The sequence below is a fragment of the Heterocephalus glaber genome, unplaced genomic scaffold (assembly GCF_053883595.1).
Source record: "Heterocephalus glaber isolate CG9 unplaced genomic scaffold, H.glaber_assembly_v1.0 deba00000943, whole genome shotgun sequence".
NCBI classification, from domain to species: domain Eukaryota; kingdom Metazoa; phylum Chordata; class Mammalia; order Rodentia; family Bathyergidae; genus Heterocephalus; species Heterocephalus glaber.
The window spans coordinates 1253457-1279533 of record NW_028258175.1 but is presented as its reverse complement, the minus strand read 5'-3'; the positions used below and the strand labels follow the sequence as shown (position 1 = coordinate 1279533).

General features: G+C 51.7%; 1 protein-coding gene across 11 annotated transcripts in view; it reads left to right on the top strand.

The window, feature by feature from the left end:
- The first annotated feature begins 2432 nt into the window (after window positions 1-2432).
- Itgal (integrin subunit alpha L) overlaps window positions 2433-26077 on the top strand; it is a 36396-nt gene continuing 12751 nt past the window's right edge. For 5 of the 11 annotated variants that reach the window (XR_015450353.1, XM_004856166.4, XM_087208795.1 and 2 more), the window contains exons 1-17: window positions 2433-3957; window positions 4280-4374; window positions 4444-4511; window positions 8152-8269; window positions 8377-8507; window positions 9136-9281; window positions 13529-13661; window positions 13793-13943; window positions 17823-17896; window positions 17985-18117; window positions 20172-20323; window positions 20624-20761; window positions 21291-21488; window positions 21580-21710; window positions 23400-23560; window positions 23642-23793; window positions 24911-25000. Coding sequence is in view for 10 of the 11 variants with exons in the window: in XM_004856166.4 (XP_004856223.1) it covers window positions 3617-3957; window positions 4280-4374; window positions 4444-4511; window positions 8152-8269; window positions 8377-8507; window positions 9136-9281; window positions 13529-13661; window positions 13793-13943; window positions 17823-17896; window positions 17985-18117; window positions 20172-20323; window positions 20624-20761; window positions 21291-21488; window positions 21580-21710; window positions 23400-23560; window positions 23642-23793; window positions 24911-25000 (2412 nt within the window). In the remaining variant the exon portion in view is untranslated. Of the gene's footprint in view, window positions 3958-4254; window positions 4375-4443; window positions 4512-7178; window positions 7275-8151; window positions 8270-8376; window positions 8508-9135; window positions 9282-13528; window positions 13662-13792; window positions 13944-17822; window positions 17897-17984; window positions 18118-20171; window positions 20324-20623; window positions 20762-21290; window positions 21489-21579; window positions 21711-23399; window positions 23561-23641; window positions 23794-24910; window positions 25001-26077 lie in introns of those variants that run through there. The other 6 variants (XM_004856167.4, XM_087208796.1, XM_021237464.2 and 3 more) reach the window with 6 other exon arrangements.

The window sequence follows — 26077 nt, the reverse complement described above, 5'->3', positions numbered from 1 at the left end:
GCCCACAGGAACCAGTCCCAGGGCCACCCCAAGGTTCTACTGCGAGCATCTGAGCAGCACTCATTACTGGCCCTCCCGTGACTCGACTGGGCCCAGGGGGAGCTCGTTCTGCAACTCCAGGCTCACAGGTGCTTGGCCTTGGTGCCATTCACACAGTGGCATCTTCATGGGTGCGCAGAGGGCATGAGCTGTGGGAGCATGGCTACCTCCACCTCCCCCAGGTTTCTTTCTTCTTTTTTTGAGACATGGTCTTGCTATGCACTTTAGGCTGGACTTGAACTCACTATGGAGCCCAGGCTGGCCTTGAACTCTTGGTGATTCTCCTGCCTCAGCCTCCTCAGTGCTGGGCTCACAGGCATGTGCCAATACACCCAGCCCCAGCCTTTCTTTAAAATTTTGAGACAGTTTGCTAAACTGTCCAGGCTGAGCTCCAACTTTCGATCCTCCATACTCAGCCTCCCGGAGTGCTGGATGACAGGCGTGTGCCACTCACTATGCCCAGCTACAATTCACGTGTCATAATAATGCCTAAGTTATAAACCTTTAAGGCTTCAAGCCTTATGAATTCTCACAGAGGGCCAGGGATTTAGCTCAGTGGTTCTGGTGCCTGCCGCACAAGGTCCTGAGTTCGATCCCCGGTACCAAAAAAAAAAAATTCTCACACACCCTTATTTTGTTCCTATTTACCCAAACAGGCAGGTCCACAACCCCTCCCAATGAGTGACACCTATAATCACAACGTAAGCCATCACAAAATATATATGTATATCCTGTTAGCTTTAGTATTCACAATATGTATTCTGTGATGTCCTCTGTTAGCCTGGAAAATTTATCCTGTTAGCTTCAACGTTCACAACATGCATCCTGTTGTGTTCTGCTGTGTGACTATCCCGTTCCTAAAGAAAGCCCCAACCTCAAGACAGTTACGTTATCACCCATCCCAAGGCCACCCCAACTTAAACTATTATATAAAACTCCCCCATTTTAAAATTTCAGGGCCCAGGTCTTTACGGAGCACCTAGCTCCACTGGGCCAGCCGATCAGATATCTTTCCTCTGTCTCTTTTGTGTGGGTTTGTCTGTCCCAGTCCAGATTTCCTACAACAATATAACTCCATTTCAAAGTATACAGTTGAGTAGCTTTTAATATATTTGTGAAATTGTATAATTATCACCACTATCTAATTCCAGAACATTTTATCACTTCAAAAAGAAATCCTAGCTGGGCATTGTGGCGCATGCCTCAGCACTTGGGAGGCTGAAGCAGGATTGCCACAAGTTCAAAATTAGCCTGAACTACATAGCAAGACCCTGCCTCAACTCCCACCCCTAAAAAAAGTAATCCTATACCCATTAGCAACCATCTCCCCCGCAATCCATGGCAACCACTAACCTACTTTCTGTGACAGGAAGTATCTATTCTGGATATTTTATTTAAATGAAATTAATGCAGTATGGAACCTTATGCCTGGTTTCTTTCACTTAGCCCATTTTCAAGGTTTATCCACATTGGCGCACATACCAGGATTCCACTCTATGTTATGAGTGAATATTACATTTTACAGATATATCACTTTTTGTTATGCATTAATTTGCTGCTGCACCTGTGGGCTATTTCCAGTTTTGTCTGGTACAGATGAGGCAGCTATGAGCATTTGTGTACAAGTTTATATATGAACATATATATTGAACTCTTTGGGGTATATACCTAGGAGAGGAATGACTGGCTCATGTGGTACCCTTGTGCTGAGCTTTTTTGAAAAACTGACAAACTTTTCCATAACATCTGCACTATTTCACACATTTACTAGCAATGTACCAGGGCTCTAGTTTTCTTCTCTTCATCCTCACTGACCCTTAATTTCTTTCCTTTTTGGCAGGTGTGAAGTAGTATCTCATTGTGGCTTTGATTTGCATTTCTTTCATGAGTAATGATGGTGCTTCTTGGTCATTTACATATCTTCTTTAAAGAAGTGTCTGTTCAAATCCTTTGCTCATTTAAAAAAAAATAGGTTAAAGAATAAAGGCAGGGGGTGTAGCTCAGTTGTACACCATTTATCTAGCCTGTATGAGGCCATCAGTTAGATGACCAGGACTAGGAGGGGGAGGAGGACTAAAAATAAACATAAGTTGTCTTTTTATCAAGTTATTCAAGTTCTTTATGTATTCTGGATACAAGTGACTTATCAAATATATGATTTACAGGTATGTTCTTCCACTCTGTGGATTTTAGCTTTTTAGTTACCATTCTATAACTCACTTGTTCTTTGACAGTGTCTCATGGGCATCTTTCAGTGACGAGGAAAAGCTACCTCTTTTTCCCCCCGAATCTTATTTTTTTCCACCCCCATTCTTCATAGCTACCCTCCTCCCATGGTGGCTGCACACAGGTTTCCTGACCAGACCACACTGGGCTTCGGAGTGTCCTCCTTTGGTGGGGAGCTGGTGAGGGACCAGGGTGGAGCCGCTCCTGAGCAGAAGCAGTCATCAGCCATCTGCTCTGGGATGATGTGAAAATGCAAGTGGGCACAGGAAGTGTCTCTAACCTGCCTACACTTCCTCTATGAACACTGCGGTTTCACAACCCCTCCAGCACACTCCTCCTGCTCAGTGTCATCAGCCGGGCGGCTCTGTGAGAAAGTTCCACTGCAAGAGGCCCTGGCACTATCATTTCCCTCTTCTGCCAGGTCTAGGTTGGCAGCAAACCCAAAGGGCCCTTGAGGACCAGGCTTGTCCGCAGGTCCCTCCCGTGTGGTGAGATGGAGAATTCCCGCATCACCTCAGTGCTGCTTCTTCTGCTGTCTGCAACCTTTCTTTTTGGTAAGCAACGGGGAGGGGAAGGAAAAGGACATGTGTCTGTGACCAGAGAAATTGCAGGGTGTATGAAGCTGGAGTAAAGGTGGGACTGGCCATAGGTGATGTGGGACCCAGAAATCCTCATTGGAGAAACAGAGCCGGGGCCCATCTTTGGGGCAAAGTGTGGAGGAAAGTCAGAGAAGGGAGAGAAGGGTGCAGTGAGGCAGGGGGAGTGGGTTCTTAAAATTTTAGGGCAAATAGGCCAGGTGTGATGGTGTGCATCTGCAATCCAAGTACTCTGCACATTGTGTTTTTTTTTTTTTTTTTTTTGGTACGGGGATCGAACTCGGCTCCTTGTGGTTTCGAGGCAGGTGGTGGAACCACTGAGCTAAATCCCTGGCCCAGTCCAAGGACTCTGGGAGGCTGAGGCAGGAGGATCACAAGCTTGAGCCCAGTTTGGGCAATTTAGCCAGACCCTGTCTCAAAATTTAAAAAATAAATAAAGGACTTGTCTTAGGCCAATCCTTTCCCCTTTCCCTGCCTCACTCCCTTCATCTGAACAAATGGCAGTATGTTCCCTGATATCCCAGGGTACCATGACCCACATCCGGGGCCTGAATGACAGGAGGGCAGGAGGACAGTTTGGAGGGTTCAGATGTCGGCCAGGCTGCGGTGAGAAGTAGGGTCCGGGCTCTGCGCCCTAAGGGTTCGGTTCAGGGAGAGGGCCGGGTGGGAACGGCGCGGGTGGCCGCAGGAGCCAGGGGTCCGGCATCCCCGAGGCTGCCTGCGGGCTCTGCGCGGCTGGGCCCTGACCAGAGGAGATGTGGGTGTGCGGGCTGCAGCCTCCTGTCGGTTCCCGCCTGAGACCCGGCCGCCAGCACCCTGGGCCCTCCTGCCTGCTCCGCGCTCACGGCCTCGCCTCTGACCTTTCCTTCTCCGCGCAGAGCCCGAAAGGGAAGTGGCGCCCTGGCTCCGGAAGAGCGGCCGGGCCAGTCAGGCGGGCGGCGGGTGCGGGTCCTGGGCAGGGAGGGCCGCTGACCGCCGTGCCTTCTTCCTCAGAGCCGGCCTCCAGCTACAACCTGGAAGTGAGGGGTGCGCAGAGCTTCTCCTTCCCGCCCGCCGGGAGACACTTCGGGTACCGCGTGCTGCAGGCCTCGGGCGGGTGAGCGCCCACCGCCCACTGCGTCCCGCCCGCCATCCGCCCCTCACGGCCCCTGCCCCCGAGTCCCCCGGGAACGCCACAGCCCCGAGCCGAGCTCCGACCTGGAGTCTGCCGGCGCAGGCCCGCTAACCGGGAAGGCACGGGAGCGCCGCTCTGGAAGGAGGGCTGTAGAGAGTGCTTCCGGCGCCAGGCAGAAACAGGGCAGCCGAGGAGCCTCCCCCGCGGGACAGGAACCGGGACCGTGCTTTGGATGCGGGGTCTGCAGCCCTCCACAGGCGGCGCGGGGGGCGGGGGGCGCAGCTCAGGGCAGCCTTCTCCCCAGGGTTGTGGTGGGCGCTCCGGGCGAGGGCAGCAGCGCAGGAAGCCTGTACTGGTGCGAGCCCGGCACTGGACACTGCCAGCCCGTCCGCCTGACTGGTGAGTGGCGGAGGCGCCTGGGGTGGGCTCCCCTAGCAACAGGGCTGACCAATCTTCTGGTGCCTGCAGGTTCCAACTATACCTCCAAGTACTTGGGGATAACCTTGGTAACAGACCCCGCGGACGGAAGGGTTTTGGTAAGAGTTTTGTGTATTGGTACCGGGGATCGAACTCACGACCTTGCAGTTGTGAGACAGCTGTCAGCACCAGTGAGCTAAATCCCTGGCCCTTGTGTATGGTTTTATCAGAGCCTGTGAGGCTCAGTGCTGGGAAAGAGACTGAAAAGAGAGAAAAATAAAATGGATAAAAGATCCCATAGAAGGTGAAGGGCATCAGAGGGATTAGTTTGTCAGTGTTTATGAAGAACCAACTCTAAGCCAGGGATTTAGCTCAGTGGCACCGCGCCTGCCTTGCAAGCACAAGGCCAAGTTCGAACCCCGGTACTGAAAAACAAACAGAACCGACTATGAGCTGGGTGTGCTGGTGCAGACCTGTAATCCCAGCACTGGGGAGGCTGAGGCAGGAGTACCATGTGAGTTCAAGGCCAGCCTGGACTACATAATGAAACCTTGTCTCAAAAAACAAAACAAAACAAACTATGAAGTCAGGTCTGCCCTGTGATCCCAGCACTCTGGTAGGCTGAGTCAGGAGAATAGCAACTTCAACCCTGGCCCAGGCAATTTAGCAACGGAGACTGTGTCTCAAAAATAAAAAATAAGGCCAGGGATTTAGCTCAGTGGCTCTGCCACCTGCCTCAAAAGCAAAAGGTCCCGAGTTTGATCCCTGGTACAAAAAAAAAAGTGTGAAAATAAAAAATAAAGGGTTGGGGATGTAGCTCAGTGCAGTGCAAAGGCTGAGAGTTCAAATCTCCAGTGCTACAAAAAAAAAAAAAAGAACCGACTAGCCAGCTATGAACCAGCTATTTTAATTAATTTATTTTTTGCTTTTGGAGACAGGATCTTGCTGGCCTGGGCTCAGTATGTAGGCCAGGCTGGCCTTGAACTTCCAGGGTCCTCTTGGTGGGTGCTGGGATTACAGGTGCACACCACCAAGCCCGGTCTCAACTGGCATTTTCAAGACCCTCCTAACCTCATTGTTTTTTGGTTTTTGTTTTTTTTTGGTACCAGGGATTGAACTCGGGTCCTTGCGCTTACGAAGCAGGCGACGAAACCACTGAGCTAAATCCCCAGCTAACCTCATTTTTTATATTAAATATCTATGACTGTGTCATTTTGGTGGTGTGTTTTCTTTTAATGTTTTTTCTAGAACTGGGGATTGAATCCAGGGCCTTCTCACTGTGCTATGTCTCCAGCCCTCGCTTTGCTTTGTTTTGTTTTTGAGCCAAGAGTCCTAACCATGTGCGGTCCAAGCCGTCCCTGAACTCACTGTGTAGTCCAGACTGGCCTCGGACTTGTGCAGAGCCTCTTGTGTCAGCCTCCCAGGTCCTCAACACCACATCTGGCCCCTTCTTTTAATTTTTTTTTTTTGGTACCAGGGATCGAACTCAGGACTTCTTTTAATATTTTTAATTCAATGGCTTCTTAGAAAAATATTGCTTTCTTTTTTTTTTTGGTACCGGGAATCGAACTCGGGTCCTTCCGCTTGTGCCGCAGGCAGCGAAACCACTCAGCCAAACCCCCGGCCCTAGAAAAATATTGCTTAAGAAGCTAAAGTTTGCAAAATAAAATTAAAGGAAAATATTAAATTAATAGTATCCCCATATGGCAGAAATTGTGAAGTATTTTATAAATACCCTGTTGGGTGTGGTGCTACATGCCTGTAATCCCAGTAGTTGTAGTTAAGAGGCTGAGGCAGGAGGATCATCATGAGTACAATGCCAGCCTGGGCTACAGAGCAAGACCCTGTCTCAAACAAAAAAATAAAAATTTTAAAAATTTTAAAAACCCTCAAAGTTTGGGAAATATTGCCATATATTTTTTTTAAACCCTTGTTGAGACATTCAGTATATACATTTATCACCAGAGGAAACACGACCAGAAGGATTAAGAGTTTTGGCCCAGATCACATAGTTACAAAATGGTAAAGTCAGGATTTCGGTCAAATTCTCAATTGATTTCTACTCCATTGCTCTTTCCTGGTATTCCCAGCTGGAAGCCTTCTGACACCCTTATGTAAAAGATAGATTAGCTGAGTAACATACTGATCAACAGTGTTTAATCGTAGCTCATTTACTTAGCTACTATTACATGTCAGACATTGTGCCGGGTTCCAGTGGGAAAGGAGTGAAGGAGACGGTGACCTAAACTACACTTCAGATTAGCCTGGTGGGAAGCATGGTCCCAAGCGAGAGAAACAGCACTGCGTGTTCTGGGAATAGAGTTGTTGTTTGGCTTGTACAGAATGTGTGACTGGGAATAGGAGAGTGTCCTGGAAACGTGGGCGCTGCCCAGCTGTCGGTAGTGTGAGGTTCAGTTTCAAGCACAGGCGGGGAGCGGCCCTTGCCAGGGGGCATTGGAGAGATGGGAGGAGCAACCTTCTGGAGGTAGAAGGGTCACAGCCACTCACCGGGATTTGTAAGCTCCTCATCGGTAAGCATTCAGTTGAAGGAAAGGAAGACATTTTATGCAACACTTTCTTGGGAAAGGATAAAAAGGAGATTGCTACCCTGTTAATCAGGGTGGGGGCTCCGGAAAGATGTGGGACCCCAAGCCCTTGCCTTCAGCCCTTTTTGTTAGCCCAGGGAGCGTGTCACAGCCTGATTGGCTATTTTAGGCCCTAGGACCTGCCATCACCTGCGTGCAAACTCCCAGGTGAGCTTGATTTGGTTTTCTTTGTCCTGTCAGGTCCTATCTCTGAAATGTATGGGTTTGTTGAAAGGACTTTTCATAAGGGAAACATAGTGAGAGAATTAAAAGAAAGATACACAGCTCTATGCGGGTGTGAGTATGTCTTATATACCATGGGAGTTTTTTCTGCTCTGTACCCTCCCCTTTGTCTCCTTTGTACTTTACTCCATGAGGCGGGGGGGACTGGCAGGGTCATGCCACTTGGCAGCTCTCTGGCTTGGCCTCTTAATTGCTCCCACTAGCAAGGGCTTAACTCTTTCTAGTCAAGATTTTCCAGAAAGCGCACAGAGGCCTTCATCCTATTATTTCCCTGCCAATCTGTCCCCTTACCCTACATTTCACCTTGATTCGAGGCTTTTGGATGTAGGGAGTGAGAGAGGAGGACAGGATTCTGAAGAATCTTATCATTTTCTTGAGATAACTAAAGACACAATATCTCAGCATAGTGGCACACTCTTGCAGTCCAAGCTGCTAGGGAAGCTGAGGCAGGAGTACCTTATCTCAGGAGTAAGACCCTGCCTCAAAAAAATAAAAAGGAGCCAGGTATGGTGGTACACAGCTGTAATCCCAGCACTTTGAGAGCCTGAGACAGGAGGACTGCAAGTTTGAGCACAGCCTGGGCAGTTTACCAACTCAGTAAGACCCTGTCTCAAAACAAAAAGGGCTAGGGCCTGGGATTTAGCTCAGTGGTTTCGCAGCCTGCTGTGCAAGCGCAAAGACCCGAGTTTGATCCCTAGTACCTAAATAAATAAATAAATAAAAAGGGCTGAAGATAATAGCTCAGTGCAAAAGCCCTGGGTTTAATCCCTGGTCCTGGAAAAAGATACAATAGCTGGAGACATAGCACAGTGGTAGAGCATCCCTGGGTTTGAGCCCTGGTACTACCAAAATAAATACATACATAAATAAAGATTTAAAAATAAAAGACAGCAAGAAGAAGCCCAGCCTTTTTTTCCTTTTCTTCATTCAGGCCTGTGACCCTGGGCTGTCTTGGACGTGTGACCAGAATACCTATCTGAGTGGCCTGTGTTACCTCTTCCCCGAGAATCTGGGGGGCCCCGTGGTCCAAGGGCGCCCCGGGTATCAGGGTACAGAGCTGGAGTCCCGGTGGGTGGGATACGTGGAGGAGCCCTCCTGGGGCCAGCACCAGGAGGCCAGCCTGGAGCCCTGCCCAGCCTGTGCATCCCCTCCGCAGAGTGCATAAAGGGCAACGTCGACCTGGTGTTTCTGTTTGACGGCTCCATGAGCTTGCAGCAAGACGAGTTTCAGAAGATCGTGGACTTCATGAAGGATGTGATGAAAAAACTCAGCAACTCCTCCTACCAGGTGACCGTGCGTGGCGTTTGGCTGCAGATAGTGGAGCTCGTGCACTGTGTATCTGTAGAACCCGTGGGTGTGGCTGTAGCTGGGCTTGTGGAAGGGACGAGAACCAGGGAGTAGTGCCTCTCGTGTTCTCCCATTCTATTTTCTATTTCTTTTTGCACTTTTGCTTTCTTTCTTGCTCTCTCTGTAGACCAGTTCCCTTAGCCTCTTTGGCTCACAGGAGGTGTGGGATGCCCCTAAGTCTTGTGTTAAAGTTCCAGAAGGGTTTTGTATTTTTTTAAACCTTCCTCTCAACCAGCCCCTCCTCTGCAAATCCAAAAGACTCAGAAAAGAGACTCTGACTGGCCTAGCCTGGATCAGGCAACCATCCCGGCCCAGCCAGCAGTCATCCACAGAAAGAAGGCGCTCGGTACCGCCTGCGGGGAAGGCAGCCGGGGCCAGGGCCTCTGCACACAGCTCTGCACATGGAAGCAGAGCTGTTCATTTCTACATTTATCTGTATGTTGCTTCATTTTCAAAATGAATAATCTAAACCAGGGTGTGAGTAGGGTTCTAGGCCCTGCCTAAGAGGTGGAGATGGAGAAGCCAAGTGGGAAGGGATGCGCAACTGTGTTCTTCCTTCTCATTCTAGTTTGCTGCCGTTCAGTTTTCCTCAACTTACGAAACAGAATTTAACTTCTTGGATTACGTTAAACTGAAGGACCCTGATGTTCTGCTGGCCAAAGTAAACCACATGTGCTTGCTGACCAACACCTTCGGTGCCATCAACTATGTCGCGTGAGTCCTCCGGGTGCGGGCATGTCCATTCACCTGTGTTGTGGAGCTGCTTCCTCATCACACAATGAGGAGCTCAGTCTCACAGCGAGGGGCAGTTTATCAAATGAGTTAAAGTAGAGTGATTTTAATCCCTTTCCTTTGGTTGTAAATAATAGAAATCTAGTCTATCCTACCTAAATCTGGAGGGAAATTTGTTTGCTTGTTTGTTTTGAGACAGGGTCTCACTATGTACTTCAGGCTGGTCTTGAACTCAGTAGGTAGCCCTGGCTGGCCTGGAACTCACAGCGATCCTCCTGCCTCAGCCTCCCGAGTGCTTGGATTACAAGTGTGCACCCAGCTCAGTGGTAAATTCTTTTTTTCTTTTTTTTTGGTACCGGAGATTGAACTCAGGTCCTTGTGCTTTCCAGGCAGGTTCCGGAACCACTGAGCTAAATCCCTGACCCTCAGTGGTAAATTCTTGAGAGGATGCAGCTCTGAGCCTTTGAGACAGGATGTATTTGTTTTTTTGGTACCGGGGATCAAACTCGGGTCCTTGTGCTTCCAAGGCTGGCAGCAGAACCACTGAGCTAAAGCCCTGGCCGGACAGGATGTATTTCTAAGCCTCATGAGGGATGAGAACCAGGACTTGGAAAATACTGTGAGCCACAGCCACAGGGTCAAATCTTAGATGGGATCAGCTTTGGAATTCAGCATACAAAGAAAAATCTCAAACACTCAAAACTGTCCTTGAAGAATTTCTTGGAATTATACATAAAATTAAATCTACTCAGGGCCGGGGATTTAGCTCAGTGGTTTCGCCACCTGCTGAGCAAGGGCAAGGACCCAAGTTCGATCCCTGGTACCAAAAAATAAAAAAATAAAAAAATAAATCTACTCAAGTCCCACATTAGAAACGATCATATCTTGAACTGCTGTGTTCAATTGGGGCCTAGATGAAAGTAGTCAGATTGCACTGAAGGGTGGTGGTGTGTGTGTGTGTTTAGCAGTAGCAAAGTTCATTTGAAAAAGTGAAAGTGAAGAGTGGGGGAGAAACTGCCTCTGCAGAGTGAGGTTGGGGAGTAAAAGAGGCAAAAGCAGGATAAAAGGACACCCTGGAGAAAGCAGGGCGGGCTATCCTATACCACGTTGTGTGTGTATGTGTATGTATATATATATTTTTGTTTGTTTGTTTGTTTTGTTTTTGGTACCAAGGATCAAACTCGGGACTTTTCGCGGCAGGCGGCGGAACCACTGAGCTAAATCCCCAGGCCCTACATTGTATATTTTTAAAATACCTACATTTAAATGTTAGGGTGGCCGTGAGAACCAGGCTGCTTAGGGGAATAAGAAAAGTTGTAGCTCCTGTCTTACCGCATGTTGCCCTGGGTGTACACTTGAGCTGAATGGCTTAGCGGGAAGAGCTTCCTACCCTGCTTCGCTTATCTTTCTCATTTTCCTTTCTTTGCCAAGCATATTGAATCTGCATGTGGCAAACAGAACCTAGTGCCCTCCTCAGATCTCCAGCTCCTTCCTGTTGGGATCACCGGGTTTGCTGTGTCCATTTCCTTCTTTCTATGCACAGCTGCAGGGTGCGGCCAGGCCAGGCCCCTCCAGGGTCTGCTCATTACTCCGTTCAGATGAGCAACCTTCACTCCTGCTTCTAGGAGAGAAAAGTGCAAGGCCCAGGCTACAAGGCCTGGACCCGCCTTGTGCCGCAGGGCCCTGTGGCGCCAGCATGGGTGCTGGAATCCCACCGCTGTGCAGCTCGTTTCTCACTTAGAGAAAGAGGTCCCTGTGGGGCAGGAAGAGGCCAGAAGGTGTCAGCTGAGGGGCACGAAGAGGCGGCCGTGGGTACGCGGGTCATGAGCACCCCTCGGCCATCTGGCTTTGTGGAGGGCATTGTTCTAGCTCAAGAATCAACAAACTATTTCTACAAAAGACCAGCAAAGATTTTAGGCTCTTCTGGCCACTTATTGAATATTCTTGTTTGATTTTATAATCTTTTAAAAATATGAAAACTACCCTTAGCTTATAGACTATCCAAACCAAGCTGTGGGCCGGATTCTTCCGGTGGGTTTTTGATTCCGTTTTGCCTTGCTCTAAGTATTGAGAATATAGCACTGGGTTAAATCAAGATCTCTGCCTTCTTAGAGCTGAATATTTTATTAGGGGAGAGAAATGTAACAAACATTACGAATAAGTTAGATAATGCAGAAGACAGTTTGGTGAAGAAAATGAAAGCATCATTCAGTAGGAAGAGCAGGAAGGGTTACTTTTGAGCAGAGCTCTTGAAGTTAGGAAGTGAGCCATGCAGATCCCGGGGACAGCACTCTAGGCAGAGGGGATAGCAACTGAATTTGAACTGAATTTGAATTAGTTATCTATCACTAAAAAATACCTGAGACAACCAATTTATAAACACAGCCAGGTATGCCAGTACTTGGGAGGCTGAGGCAGGAGGATCACCATGAGTTCAAGACCAGTCTGAACTATACCCTCTCTCAAAAAACAGAACAAAACAAAAACCACAATAGGTTTATTTTGGCTCAGAGTTCTGGCGATTTCAGTCCGCGATGATCATCCATGTCCTGTTGCTTTGGGGCTATGGTGGGCATCATGGGGGAGTGCATGGCCTGGAAACCAAAGAAAGAGGAAGGGGTGGAAGTCACTGTCTCCCCAAAGACAGATTCTAGTGACCTGCGGCCTCCCACCAGCCCTCACCACTTAATGTTTCCACCACAGTGCTATGCTGGGACACAGAAGATGCAAATTGGAGCCTATCTGGAAGATTCAGCAAGAGCCAGGACGCTGGGCACAGTGGTGTGTGCCTGGGATCCTAGCTACTCCGGAGGCTGAGGCAGGAGGATTACAAGTTTGAGGCAATTTAGCAAGAGCCTGTCTCACAGTACAAAATAAAAAGGCCTGGGGTGTGACTCAATAGCTGAACACCCTCGGTTCCATCCCCCACACCAAACAGAAGCAGAACAAAACCAAAGCCTAAGAAGAGCCAGGGCGCCAGTGTGGCGGGAACAGATAGTGAGAGGTGAAAGCAGATGAAGGGTTTCAGAGCACGAGGGCCTTAGAGGCCGAAGTGGGGACTTCGGCTCCTCTAGGGTGAGAAGCCAGTGGGGCTTCTGAGCCAGCAGTGACAATCTGGTTTATGTTTTTTTAAAAACCTCTCTGTCTGTTAAAAAATAAGTGAAGAACCCTCCAGCTCCAGAGCGGATTAGTTAGATTGCAGACGTGCGAAGTCAGGCCAAGTCCCGTCAGGAGGCTGAAGCTGCAGATGAGGTGATCAAGCTGGGTGTTGCAGGTCAGAAGCTGGGGAACATTTAAGGGATGTGCAAGGCGGAGCCAGAGACACCGCCTTGGCGGTCAGAGGGGCCCCGCCTCCCTTTCTTCCTTCTCTCAAGTGCACGAGCACCTGTCCTGCCAGGAGGCGGAGACACAGCAGTGACCGTGAGCATTCCGAGGTTCGGGGACAGCGGACAAACGCGTCAGTGGATTCACCAGATTGACTGCTTGGCAGCCCGGAGGTGGCGGGAGGTGGTCGCTGTGGAAGAGGGACTTCTGGGTCTCAGTGCCCTTCTGTTCTCATTGAGGACTCAGTTGGATCAGCGTCCCTACAACGTCCCCCTGGTTGCTGTGTGGTTGAAATAGAAAGCAGACAAAGCCCAGTCACCCTTCACAAAACCTCCTTCGGGGCCCATGAACTCTCGGATGTCCTCCAGGCTACCCGGAATACAACGAGAGACTAGACCCTCAGTCTCAGCAAAGAGTTCTCTCTCGTTCTCTCTATCTCTCTCTCTCTCTGGACAGAGTCTCACTATGTAGTCCAGACTGGTCTTGATCTTGCTATGTAGCTCAGGCTGGCCTCAAACTCATGGCGATTCTCCCGCCTCAGCCTCCTGAGTGCTAGGGTTATAGGCATGCACCCCCATGCCCAGCTCAGCTAAGAATTTTATTTTATTTATTTATTTTGATACTGGGGATCGAACTCAGGACCTTGCGCTTATGCTGCAGGAGGCGAAACCACTGAACTAAATCTCCGGCCCTCAGCTAAGAATTTTAGAGAAAGCCTAGAGGGAGGCACAGCAATGAGGGCAGGTGAGGTGGGAGGCCAAGAAGACACAAAGGCTTGGATCGCCTGCCTGGGAGACTCGAGAAGGACTTTACCTCTCTGTCAGGGCAGTGGTGGAATGAACAGGGAGCTGGGAGACGGCAGGCTCTGGCTTCAGGAGCCTCACATCCTCCTCTCCGTGACACAGGACAGAGGTGTTCCGGCCAGAGCAGGGGGCCCGGCCAGATGCCACGAAAGTGCTCATCATCATCACAGATGGGGAGGCCACTGACACGGGCGACGTGGAGGTGGCCAGAGACATTGTCCGCTACATCATCGGGGTGAGGCCCTGTCTTCCCGTTCCCGTCCCAGCCCCTGCTCCTTTGTCTCGGGGCCCAGGTCTTATGAAAATCACTGAAAACTGGCCTGAGACCTGGGGGACACCAGCTGTTCACTCTTCTCTCCCTCACAGATTGGAAAGCATTTTAAGACCAAGCAAAGTCAGGAGAAGCTCCACAAGTTTGCCTCACAACCCATAGAGGAGTTTGTCAAGATTCTGGACACATTTGAGAAGCTCAAATATCTGTTCACAGAGCTGGAAAAGAAGATCTATGTCATTGAGGGTGAGTGGCAGCCCTGGGAGAGGGCTGGGAAGGCATTCAGAACCTTACTGGGGAATAGGGACGCACTGAAGAGGGACGGGCTCCGAGGACCTGACCCTGTGCTGAGAGCGCTCCTAAAAGTGGAAAGCAAAACAAAACCCAGCCCTAACTAAGAAGAGAAGATGACTCGGGCAGAGTTAGATGTAGCATTTCTGTGCATCGCCTCCTTTGGAGCAGTGTCTTGCCTGTGTCACCTCATCCCTGCAGGGTGACCCTGTCCCTTCCTGCCCGGTCTCACTGTCATGGAGTCCAGGCCCAGCTTCCTGAGCAGGGGCAGTGGGCGCCTGGTGTGGCTGGCGGAGGGCTTGTCAGCGCCGCCCGAGACCCGCTGGCTACCGGGTCGTCCCCCAGGCATCCCAGTCTGATGCAAGGCCAGAGGTCCCGCAGGAGGTCCCGGGGTCAGGACGTGTGTGGGCTTTGTGAAGATGCAGTGAGATGTGGAGAACGCAGCCAGCTAGACCTGTGGAGAAGCCACGGCCTTTCCTTGCTGTGGGCTCCACCGGGTCCCTCTCCTCCATGAGGCTCATTGTTCTGTTCAGTGAGCTTAATCTGGGTCTCAGAGATGGAAGGTTGTTAGCTCCATCTAGGCTGCTGTTAGTTCCCTAGGGCTGCTCTAAAAATACCAAAGACTAGGTGTCTCAAAGCAACTGAAGTTTACTGTCTCACCTTTCTGGAAGCTGGAAATCCAGACTCAATGAGTTGGGGGGCCGCAGTCCTCTGGACACTTACCCTCGGCCCCTGTGCTTTGGGGGTTCAGCAGTGGGCCCTGCATCCTCCATGTGGAGGGGCACCTTCCAGGCGCATGGCGGTGTCTCTTCATGTTGTCTTCCCTATGTCCAAATCTCTCTGTAAGAACACCCGTCGTTTAGATTAGGACCGACCCTTGTGACCTCAACTTAATTTGATTACTTCAGTAAAGACCATATTTCCAAATCAGTTCACATCTGGAGGTACTGGGGATTAGGACATCGACATATCTTTTAGGGGACCCAAGTCACTCCATAAGAACAGCCTAGGGCCGGGGATTTAGCTCAGTGGCACCAGGCCTGCCTCTCAAGTGCCAGGTCCTGAGTTCGATCACCGATACCAAAAACAACAACAACAACAACAGCAACAACAAGAACAGCCTAGTAGGCCAGGGGTGGTGGTGCACGCCATAGTCCGAGCACTCAGGAAGCTGAGGCGGGAGGATCACCACGAGTTTGAGGCCAACCTGGCTACATGGTGAGACCCTGTCTCAAAGAACAAAGCCTGGTGAGGTGCCCAGGACATTGTAGGCTGTCTGTAGATGACAGCTCTTATCATTCCCCACTCCCACCCTCTTCTGGACCTGGCCCCATCCTCCCCTCCTGCTTTAGGGGTCACTTCCGGTGCAGTTCTCCCTGATAGCCCCTCGCTGATAGCCCTGAGGTAATCTGTGAGCTGTGTGCTCCCTGTCAGCCCCTGTGGCTGACTTGGCTGCTGGTTTGTCATTCGCTGTCTGCACAGTGAGGGTGAGCTCTTCTGTGGCGAGTGCTCTGCCTGCCTTTGCACTGTTTGTACCCCTGGCGCACAAACTTAATTGCTGTAAAATTCATTCGGTGGATGAACAAGTTATCATTATATTTGCTATGTTCTTGAATGCTAGTACTACTATTTCTCTTCTCTTATTCTTTTTTCTTTTGGGAATTGAACCTAGGACCTTAACACTGAGATACATCTCCAGCCTTTTTAAAAAATTTCAGACAGTCTCCCTCAGTTGTCAAGACTCAGCTCTAACTTGTGATCCTCCTGCCTCAGCCTCCCTGAGTGCTGCTGGGATTATAGGGTTGCACCATTATGCCTGGCTTCCGTTTTCTTTTATTGATTCATGCTTTCAGCAGCCAAGTACCAGGCTATGTTAATAAGATACTCAAGGATATTGGAAACTAGAGCTCATACTCACATTGGATACAGACAGTAAACAAGTAAACATTGTCTCTAAAGATTCTGATAGTGGCAGGGCCCACGTGACAGAAGGGTTCATCGAGGGAGGAACCATGGTGAGAGATTAAGAAAGACAGGCAAAGAGATATAATAAGGTACAGGTGGGGCTCTAACTCCTGATGGAGCAAAAGACCCCAAGCAACTGCAGCTTGTTTATTTATAGTGGTAGAGATAAGGGAAGTGCAGGGGGAGGTCAAAGGGGCTGGGCTGTAACCAGAGCCAGGAGAGCAGCCAAGATCCGCAGGACGTCATGCTAGATGGTTTTCTGGCGAATGGGTGGAGAGGAAGACAGTCCTCCTCTAGGCCAGGCCTTGCTCCATCGCACCCTCTCATTGCTTATTCTCCTTGCTGTGGGGCCCCTGCCTCATCCACGGGAGGAGGTGAGTTAGGCCTGGCCATAGCGATCTACAGCGCAGGGTTCCCCGCATAAGAGTTATCCCAAGGATGAATAAAGCAGTGAGATGGGGCTGAGAAGAGGATGCTGGGCTGGGTGTCGCTCAGGGTCCTGTGGCAGCCTTGGGGAGGAGGTTACTTTAGTGGACCTGTGGAGGAAGGCCTTTCTGGAATGACCTTTTTAATTGTATTCTCTTGTGGTGCTGGGGCTCAATTGAAGGGGCTCACTCCTGGGCAGTAGTGCTCTCCATTGAGCTGCACCCCAGCCAGAGACAAATTGTAGAAATTGAGGTAAAATACACTGAAATGTCATTTGAGTTGAGACCTGAAAGGTAAGAATCAAAGAGCCACGTGAGGAGTGTGAGCCGAGAGCATCCGAGGGAGAGAGGCACACGCAAAAGCCAGAGGTGAGGGCAGGCTTGTCGGGAATGGAGCAGGCCATCGAGGCAGGGTTGAGGTGAAGAGGGGAGAGGAGGTCGGAGAGGTGCAGGGGCCTCGGAGGCCTCGTAACGAGTTGGAGTTCAGTGACAAGCAGTGAGAGTGAGGAGGAGTTTTTCAGAAGGGAAATGATAGGATTCCACATCCATTTTTAAAAGAGATTGCTCTGCCTTGTTCTATAGAAAGAAACCATGGGGAGATTGGAGCCAGAGAACAGATTCCTAAGCTACTGCACAGTCAGGTTCGCTGAGGGTGGCTGTGCATGGCGGCTGTTCACAAAGGGGCGGGCGTCTCCTGAAGGCTGAACCTCCGGGTCTGCTGGTGTGTTCCAGACAGGACAGTGCGGGAAGGGCCAAGGTTCATTCCTGGCTTTTAGCTTGATTCCTTGGAGCTGTGAGGATGTCACTGGCTGAAGTTGGGGAGCCTGAGAAGGAACCAAAGTCAAGAGCTACAGGGCCGGGGATTTGGCTCAGTGGTTTGGTCGCCTGCTGCGCAAGTGCAAGGACCTGAGTTCGATTCCTGGTACCAAAAAAAAAAGAAGAGCTACAGCCAAGCTTGGTGGCACACGGCTGTAATTCCAGCACTCTGGGAGGCTGAGGCAAGATGATTGCAAGTTCAAGCCCAGCCTGGGTTAGCAACTTAGAGAGACCCTCTCTCAAAATAAAAAATTAAAAAGAGGGCCAGGGATGTAGCTCAGTGGCGCCGAGCCTGCCTGACAAGTGGAAGGTCCTGAGTTCGATCCCGGGTACGGGGGGAAAAAAATTTAAAAAGGACTAAGGATGTAGCTGAGTGCAAAGGCCCTGAGTTCAATCTCTGTACCAAGAAAAAAAAAATCTTGCTGCATCTTGGACCCACTACAGGGGAGCCCTGAGCTCCTGGGCTCATGCATGAGAAAACAGTGCTTGGCTGCCTCTCTGTTCCAAATCGCTATAAGGTTTGAGAGTGCTGTGTGCTTTGCTGTGGTAAACTCTGTGCTTCCTCCGAAGTCCCCCGCAAGCATTGCTGCCCTTACTGCTCATGGGGTTTTTGCCTTTTCTCCTTCAGGGACCAGCAAACAGGACCTGACGTCCTTTAACATGGAGCTGTCTTCCAGTGGGATCAGCGCAGACCTCAGCAAGGTGTGTGGTGGCCTAAGGCGACCCTCAGGGGGAGGCATGGGGTGCAGCCAGCGGGGTCCCGAGCCCACGCCTCTCCCTCCCTGGGCAGGGCCATGCTGTTGTGGGGGCAGTTGGAGCAAAGGACTGGGCTGGGGGCTTTGTCGACCTGAATGAAGACCTGCAGGATCAGGCATTTGTTGGGAATGAGCCACTGACACTGGAGGCGAGAGCAGGCTATCTAGGTGAGTGCTTCTCTTTTGTGCTGGGTTCTTCTGTTTGAGGGGCCTGAGAGAAGCTCACACGGGCTCTCAGAGTGATGGTGAGGGCAGGTAAGCAGCCAGCACGAGCAGACTCAGTTTAACTACAGCTACCACAGTCTTTTTATTTTTGGTACTGGGGATCGAACTTGGGTCCTCAGCTTGCAAGGCAGGCGCCAGAACCACTGAGCTAAATCCCCGGCCCTGGCTACCACAGTCTCAAATTTCCCTTAATAATCCCTCACCTGTGTATTTATTGTGTCTTTTATTTTCTATATTTTCTGGTGCTTTGACATCTTTGGGCCCTGCTGCTCCTGGAGAGACCCCTCTCACACCTGGCCCGTTCTTACAGGTGCAGAAAAGCGTGCCTGGGAATGTGCTTTTCACATGCACGCGTGGTCCAGAGCCCAGGCCCAGCCCCTCTACCTGACACCACCAGCCCACGCCCTGCCACGCCCCACCCCGCCCTGCCCTGCGCTCCCATGGCCAGGCACCAGCCTCCTGGAGGCCATCGCTGTGGCCTGGACCTGTCTGGTCTGGGGCTTGCTCACACTGGCCTCCCCTATTTTGCCTTCCTTGCCACAGAAGCCACAGTGAAGGCACTAGGCAATCCGCTCCCCGCACCTTTCTCCTCCTTACCACCCTGCTGCTTCCTTGTTGCCCAATGAGGCTGCAGTGCCTCCTGCTCTGGGGACTGCCTGTGCACTGTGATGGCTCCTCTGTCCTCACCCAGTTGCACCTATATGTTAATCCCAGGTACACTTTAAAACAATCTTCCTTCTCAGGAGGAGGACTAGCAGCTTCTTCACGAGGCTTTTTTCTACTGAACTGTCCAAGAACCAAGGGTTGTATTCTGTTTCAAGAGTTTTTTTGAGGGCCTTGGATTTAGGGCCCAAGTTCGATCCCCAGTACCCCCCAAAAAAAGAGTTCTTTTAGTGCTGAGCTTAGAGAAAATGAGTCTCAGTCCACAGTCGCTGTTACTTTTCACTGCCACCTGAGGGCACTGTTGGAGACTCTTCTTGCGGAGTTATGTGGTTCTGGTTCACCCAGGTAGCTGGGGTTCTCCCTGCAGCCAGAAGGTCCCTCCGCTCCATAGCCAGTCTGTCCGGAGAGCTGAGCACCTCACAGAGCCCTGGTGGCACGGCTTCCAAAATCGACCCTTGTGGGCACAGCCACCTTCCCCCTTCCAGGACCACTGCTCAGGAGTGGGTCACTTGTCAGTGAAACAGCATACAAGAGTTTATTAATTTTTCCATCAGAAAAATTGGTGCTATTCATCTTGTATCTACCCTTCTAAAAGAGGCTATCCACAGAAATTTCTGTTTTTGTTTTGTTTTGAACAGTGTGTGTGTGTGTGTGTGTGTGTGTGTGTGTCTGACTGAGGGATAGAACCCAGGGGCACTCTAACACTCAGTTATATCCTCCGTCTGTTTTATTTACTTACTCATTTTGAGACCAAGTCTCACTAAATTGTTCATATCAGAGTTGAACTTGTGATCCTCCTGTCTCAGCTCCTTGAGTGCTGAGATTACCGGTGTGCACCTTCACACCCAGTTCTTTCTTTCTTTCTTTCTTTGAGACAAGGTCTCTGTAGTTCGGGCTGGCCTTGAACTCATTGTGTAGCCCAGGGTGGCCTCAAACTCGAGGTAATCCTCTTGCCACAGCCTCCTGAGTGCTGGGATTACAGGAGTGGGCCACCATGTCCAACTTCACGTCCAGTTCTTTACTGAATAAGTATTGTGTTTTCAATGTGTTACATGGGTGAATGTGCTGATGCACGCCTGAGCCAAGGTCAGCTTAAATAACTTGTTCAGGTTCACAGAACTAGTAGAGGAGCACAGGTAGTCTGTTCTGTGAGCCACTCCACCCACTGTGCTGTCTTCAAGGTGATTTTCTGTTTTGTAGAGTACGGTAAAATCCCAGCCCGCCCACAATGGCAGCCTCCAGATGCTCAAAGCTCAGCCCCATCCTAGGGGCTTTGGGTCCCTCCCTCCTGCGGCCCTTGCATCCCTAACCCTGGCCCCCCTTCCACCACTCAGGTTACATGGTGGCCTGGCTGCCTTCCCAGGGGTCCAAGTCCCTGGTGGCGGCTGGAGCCCCTCGGTACCAGCATGTGGGGCGGGTGTTGCTGTTCCAAGAGCCAAGGGACACAGGACGCTGGACGCAGCTCCAGACAATAGAAGGGACCCAGGTGAGCATGGCCCAGGGGCAGCTTCCGGCCGGGCTGTGGCATGAACAGTGCTCCCCATGCCTGTTGTGTGGCAGCCCCGTCACATTAGGGCTCAGAAGCCCTCTAGGAGGAGCCCTGCCATGGCCACTGTCCTGTCTAAGACACCGCATCTTGCAGAGCCCCGATGTGTGGACTCAGTATAGGCTCTGAGGAGGTCCAGGACTTGGACCTGGGGTGGGAAGAGGGTGGACATGGTGCAGCCGAGGGGTAGGTGGTCACCTGCCACCCCTGCTATCCCTCAGCCATTTTTCTCCTGTATAGGTTGGCTCTTATTTTGGTGGTGAGCTGTGTGGCATTGATATGGATCAAGATGGGGAGACAGAGCTGCTGCTGATTGGAGCCCCTCTGTTCTATGGGGAGCAAAGAGGAGGCCGCGTGTTTATCTACCAGAGAAAACAGGTGGGAACTGTGACTGGAGTGGGGTGGAAGGGAAGTAGAGTTTCACAGGCCTGCTCAGGTCCCAGGGCTCTGAAGGGCTTCTGCATCTGATCTCGCGTTAATCCAGCCTTTGGAACCTCACACCTGTACTCCCAGCACCTGAGAGGCTGAGGCAGGAGGATTGCCATGAGTTCGAGGCCAGCGAGACCCTGTCTCAAAATACACAAAAAGACAAACTTTAGAATAGCAGACAAGGGACAGCTCACAAGGCCCAGTGCCAGACACCCTGTGTGCACAGCCTCACTTTGCCCGCTGTGACCTCCTAAGACCTCCGGGCCCCATCTCGAAGGTGGGAGCGCCGGGTTCAGTGAAGTGAGGCAGCTTCCCAGAGCCCCAAGCACACGAGGCATGGAAGCTCAGCGCTGTGGACAGAGACTCCCTGCTCCGAGAAGGCTGACGGCTAACCTTTCTTTAATGCTCTCCACTCAGTTGTTCTTCGCACTCTGTGGAAGCTTCCTGGGTGACAGGGTGCGTGACTTGCTCCTTCCAGCTGGGGTTCGGGGCCGTCTCAGAGCTGCATGGGAACCTGGGCCACCCCCTCGGGAGGTTTGGAGCCGCCATCAGCGCCCTGCCAGACATCAATGGGGATGGGCTGCCGGACGTGGCTGTGGGCGCCCCGCTGGAGGAGCAGGGTGCCGTGTACGTCTTCAATGGGCAGCGTGGGGGGCTGAGCCCCCGGCCAAGCCAGGTGAGGCCCCCGCCTGCCCGCCAGAGCCTGTGCCCAGGCCCCAGTCCTGGGCCAACTCCCACCCTCCCCTGCGTTCCTCTCTTGCCCCCAGCGGGTAGCAGGGAGCCAGGTGGCAGCAGGCCTGCGGTGGTTCGGACGCTCCCTCCACGGGGTGAAGGACCTCGGCGGGGACGGCCTGATAGATGTTGCGGTGGGGGCCGAGGGCCAGGTGACCGTGCTGAGGTGAGAGTGCTGGCTCATGGGGTCTCCCCCAAGCCCGCGAGGTGGGTTCTGTTGATAGAGGTCTCGGGTCTTCCTCGGGGGTCAACAGCTGCCCTCAGTGACAACTGGGGCTCGAACCCAGGCCTTTCTGACACTGGAACCTGGAGGAGCAGCGTCAAAGGCTTGGCCTTAGAACATGGAGGGCTGGGTTCTCGGGACCTAGGCTTAGAGTTGTTGGAACCATCATCTGTAACATCGTACAGGGAATAGATGTTTATCAGTCAAGTACTGGATCTCTTTTTTGCTGATGCTGAGGATCAAACCCAGGGCCTCATGAATGCTGAGTACGCACTGTGCCCTGGAGCAACATCCCAGCCCCTGAAATGAGAATTAAGAAAAATCAGGAGGGCTGGATGTGGTGGTGCACACCTGTAATCTCTGCATTCCAGGAGGCTGAGGCAGAAAGATCACTAGTAGAAGCTAGCCTGGGCAACTTGGTGACTTAGTGAGACCTTGTCTCAAAATTTAAGAATAAGGCCGGGGATTTAGCTCAGTGGTTCCGATGCCTGCCTTGCAAGCACAAGGTCTTGAGTTCCATCCCCGGTACCAAAAAAAAAAAGGATAATGAGTTGTTCCTTTCCCTTCTCTTATACTTTCTTTTCTTGTGCTGGGGGTGGAACCCAGGTCCTTGAGCATGTTAGGCAAGCTGCTCCCTCCCTCCCTGATTACCTGCTGGGTCTGGAGCGCTGGATCAGGCATTTGGTCCAGAGTGTGTGTGGTGACACACGCCTGTGATCCCAGCACTGGGAGGCTACATGGCAAGACCCTGTTTCAAAAACAAAATTTTTTTTGGCACCAGGGATCGAACTCAGATCCTCACACTTGTGAGGCAGGCAATGGAAAAAAAAATTTTTTATGGGAAGCTTTTCTAAAGTTTAACAAGTAAATAGGTAATGATAAATTGTATTTGGGGCAGGGTCGAGCCAGGTCTTGCTGTGTCTGCCTGTGTCTGTCCGCCTCCCAGCGCCTGGCTGCAGACTGTGACAAGTGCTGTGATGAGAAGGAGCCAGGATTGCAGGAATCGAGACTAAGAGCCTTCTGTGCAGGGGGCCAGGGATTTAGCTCAGTGGTTTCACTGCCTGCTGCACAAGCGCAAGGACCCGAGTTCGATCGCCGGTACCAAAAAAAGAGCCTTCTGTGTAGAAATCCCGGATGTGCGTGGCCATGAGGAGGCTGAAGTGTAACAGGGAACAGCTGTGTTGCTGGAGTGTACTCAAGGCCAGGCTCATGGTGGGAGGGAAGGCTGGAAAGAGGCAGTTTGGCGTGAAAAGTAAAAGGGTTGAATTTTATTCTAAACACACAGCAGCATCGGACAGTTACAGGCATAGAAGCAGCTGAGTATCCGTCCAGTGTGTGGGTGTGGGTGTGTTTCGTCCTGGGTATGGAACACAGGGCCTCACACACACCAGGCCAGTGCTCTGCCCTGAGCTACATTTCCAGCCCTGGTTTCTCTATCTAAAATCTCACACTTCATGGACGCGGCTCACAAGGCTGTCGGCATGAACTGGGCAGCCCTGGTTAGTTGTCACCATGGCTGTTCCTGTGGAGAGGAGGCGGAAGGAGAGCCTTCCAGGTGTTGGGGGACGAAGCCCAGAGCGGAGGGTGTTCGTTCAGGGCCAAGGAGAGAGTGGGTGGATCTCTGCCCTGCAGCTCCCGGCCCGTGGTGGATGTTGTCACTCGAATGTCCTTCTCGCCAGTGGAGATCCCAGTGCACGAGGTAGAGTGCTCCTACTCGGCCAGCCCTAGGAAGAAGGAGGGAGTCAACATCACAGTCTGTTTCCAGCTCAAGAGTCTCACCAAGCAGTTCCGAGGTCAGGGCCGCCCTCCTGCTCCCCAGAGCTGACCCCAGCATCGCCGGCACCATCCAACCCCTGCCTCTTTCACCTGTGCAGGTCACCTGGCTGCCAACCTCACCTGTACCCTGCAGCTGGATGGCCATCGGAGCCGGAGCCGGGGCGCGTTCCCAGGAGGGGGGCACAGACTCACCAGGGTTACAGCTGTCACCCAAGACGAGTCCTGCAGGAGGTTCTGGTTTCACTTCCCGGTAAGGAAGCCCAAAGCGAGGTTCTGGGAGAGTCGCTGCGTGGATGTCATGCTGGGTGACAGGCAGGTCGCTCTCCCTGTGCTCCGGTTTCCTCTGCTGTGCAGTAGTCGGGATGGTGTCTGCAGCGCATTTTCTTCAGTCCTGATTGTGTCATGCGGGGACTTGTGAGTGTGACGACTGGTATAGTGTACCATGCATTTCCCTGCCCTTTTCTCACATCATACATAACTCCACTACTCACGATTCATAGTCGTTTTTTTTCTTTTTGGTACTGGGGATCGAACTTGGGACCTTGCCCTTTCAAGGCAGGCAACAGCACCACTGAGCAAAATCCCCGGCCCTAAACACACAAAAGTAGAAACCATTTAATGACCTGCGGGGACTCAGCGACTGCCCATGGTGGTGTCGCCTCATCTCCACGGTGTGCAGTGTGTCTCCGCCTCCTCACACTCCGCACTTCACCAGGCTCGGGAAGTTCAAACACGAATTTGCCAGAGAGAACAGTGAGGAGACCCGGTAGAAAGTCCTGGGCATTTGGACTTGGACAGCTGTGGTTTCCAGTCCTGGCTCTGTCACTCCCGGTTGTAGTCCTGAGGACCACTGGTGGTCTTTTCAGCACTGTTTTCTCCTTTTGAAGATGGGATGATTGCTTACTTCTTAAAATCCGTGGAAACTTCAGTTAAAGTATGATCCGAGAGCCTGAGAGTGCTAGTGTCAGGCACTGGTAACAAGACAAAAACCCGCACCTCTTCCCAAGGACCTAATGTTCTAGGATGAGAATAGTTATTCTAGAACATTCTTGTGCAGATTTCAGTCATGGCTGCCAAGCCGTGTAACAGAGATTCGGGCCCTGCCATTAGGACTGTGAGGAACTGTGCGGGGTTGACGCGTGATGTCTGCTGTGGAGTTGAGGCCGAGGAACAGATGCTGGTGCCAGGAGCATTGTAAACACCTGATGTGATAACTGTGTTTTCACTACTGGGCAGTTCACAACTGGAAGGGTCTTAAACAACTAATTTCTAGAATTCTGTTGTTGGTGAAATGCAGGCCAGGCAGGCACTCGGCAGGAACAGGCGTAGGTTGGACTGGACCCACACGGCGCTCCTCTCACCCCCAGGTCTGCGTTCAAGATCTCATCTCCCCCATCAGCGTCTCCCTGAACTTCTCTCTTTGGGAGGAAGAAGGAGCAGCGAGGGATGGAAATGTGGTGAGCAGAGGTGATGGGCTCAGGGGATCCATGGGCAGTAGGGAGGACGGAAACCTCAGCCAGCAGAAGTGGCTGTACTTCACAGGCGTAAGCCATGGAAGCTAAACATGGCTGACTAAGGCAGGAAGAGAATGTGATGAGAGTTTGTACTGGAAAGAAATTTGGAGAAACAACTCTGGGAAGAAAGGAAGCCAGGCTGGTGACCCTGGGACTCTAGGGCAGGAGATAAGGGTTGATCTCCAGGACCCCTTCAGTGAGCCCACGCCAGCCCCTGCAGGGCACCAGCCCTGGACCACTTCGGTTCTAACGCTGCGCAACACACAAACCCCAGGAGAGAACTTTGGAAGGCCTGGCTCTGGGCCTTGTTTTCTCCTTGTCACTAGGAGGACAGGGCACCTTGATTTGCCTTCTCAGCTGCGTGTGTTTGGCTGGCGGCAGGTAGTTCCCCCGACAAATTTGGGTGCTGTGAAAGGGCAGAAACAGTTCTGCCCCAGCTTCCCAAATCAGACACTCCTGGCAGCCCCGACACTCAGCTGGTGGTTAAACAGGGCAGAGGTGCTGTCAGGAGGGAGGAAGCGGGCCTGAGAGCCTGACTCGTGGATTTCTTCCCTGGCACACTCGGTGCTGTGCAGCGCCCTCCAGAGCCGGGGCCTCTTGTTCCTGCTCAGGGTCTGCTGAGCACACTTGCTCTGAGCAGCACGTAGCAGACCCACCCACCGCCTGGGCTCCCCTCCTGGGCCCCAAGGGTGGTGGGCGAAGCAGAAACAAGGCACTGCCCACCAGAGCTCAGCAAAGCTAAGCTGAGTTAAGGTGCCTTCCGGGTACAGCTACCCTGAGCCAGCGAGTATGGCCCCGCCCTGTGGAGCCCACAGGGACCTACTCTGGGCTCCTCCCACCCAGCTCTGCGTACAAGTCAGCAGCTCCAGCACAGAGCCTGACGCTGCGCTGCAGTGAGATAAGGGGCAGCAACAGTCAGCGGCCAGGTTTGAGGGTGTGAAAAGTCTGCTCACAAGGTCCCCTGAAGTCCCCAGGTAGAGAAGGGAGGTGGGCATTTAGAAGAAGGGCATAATGTGGACA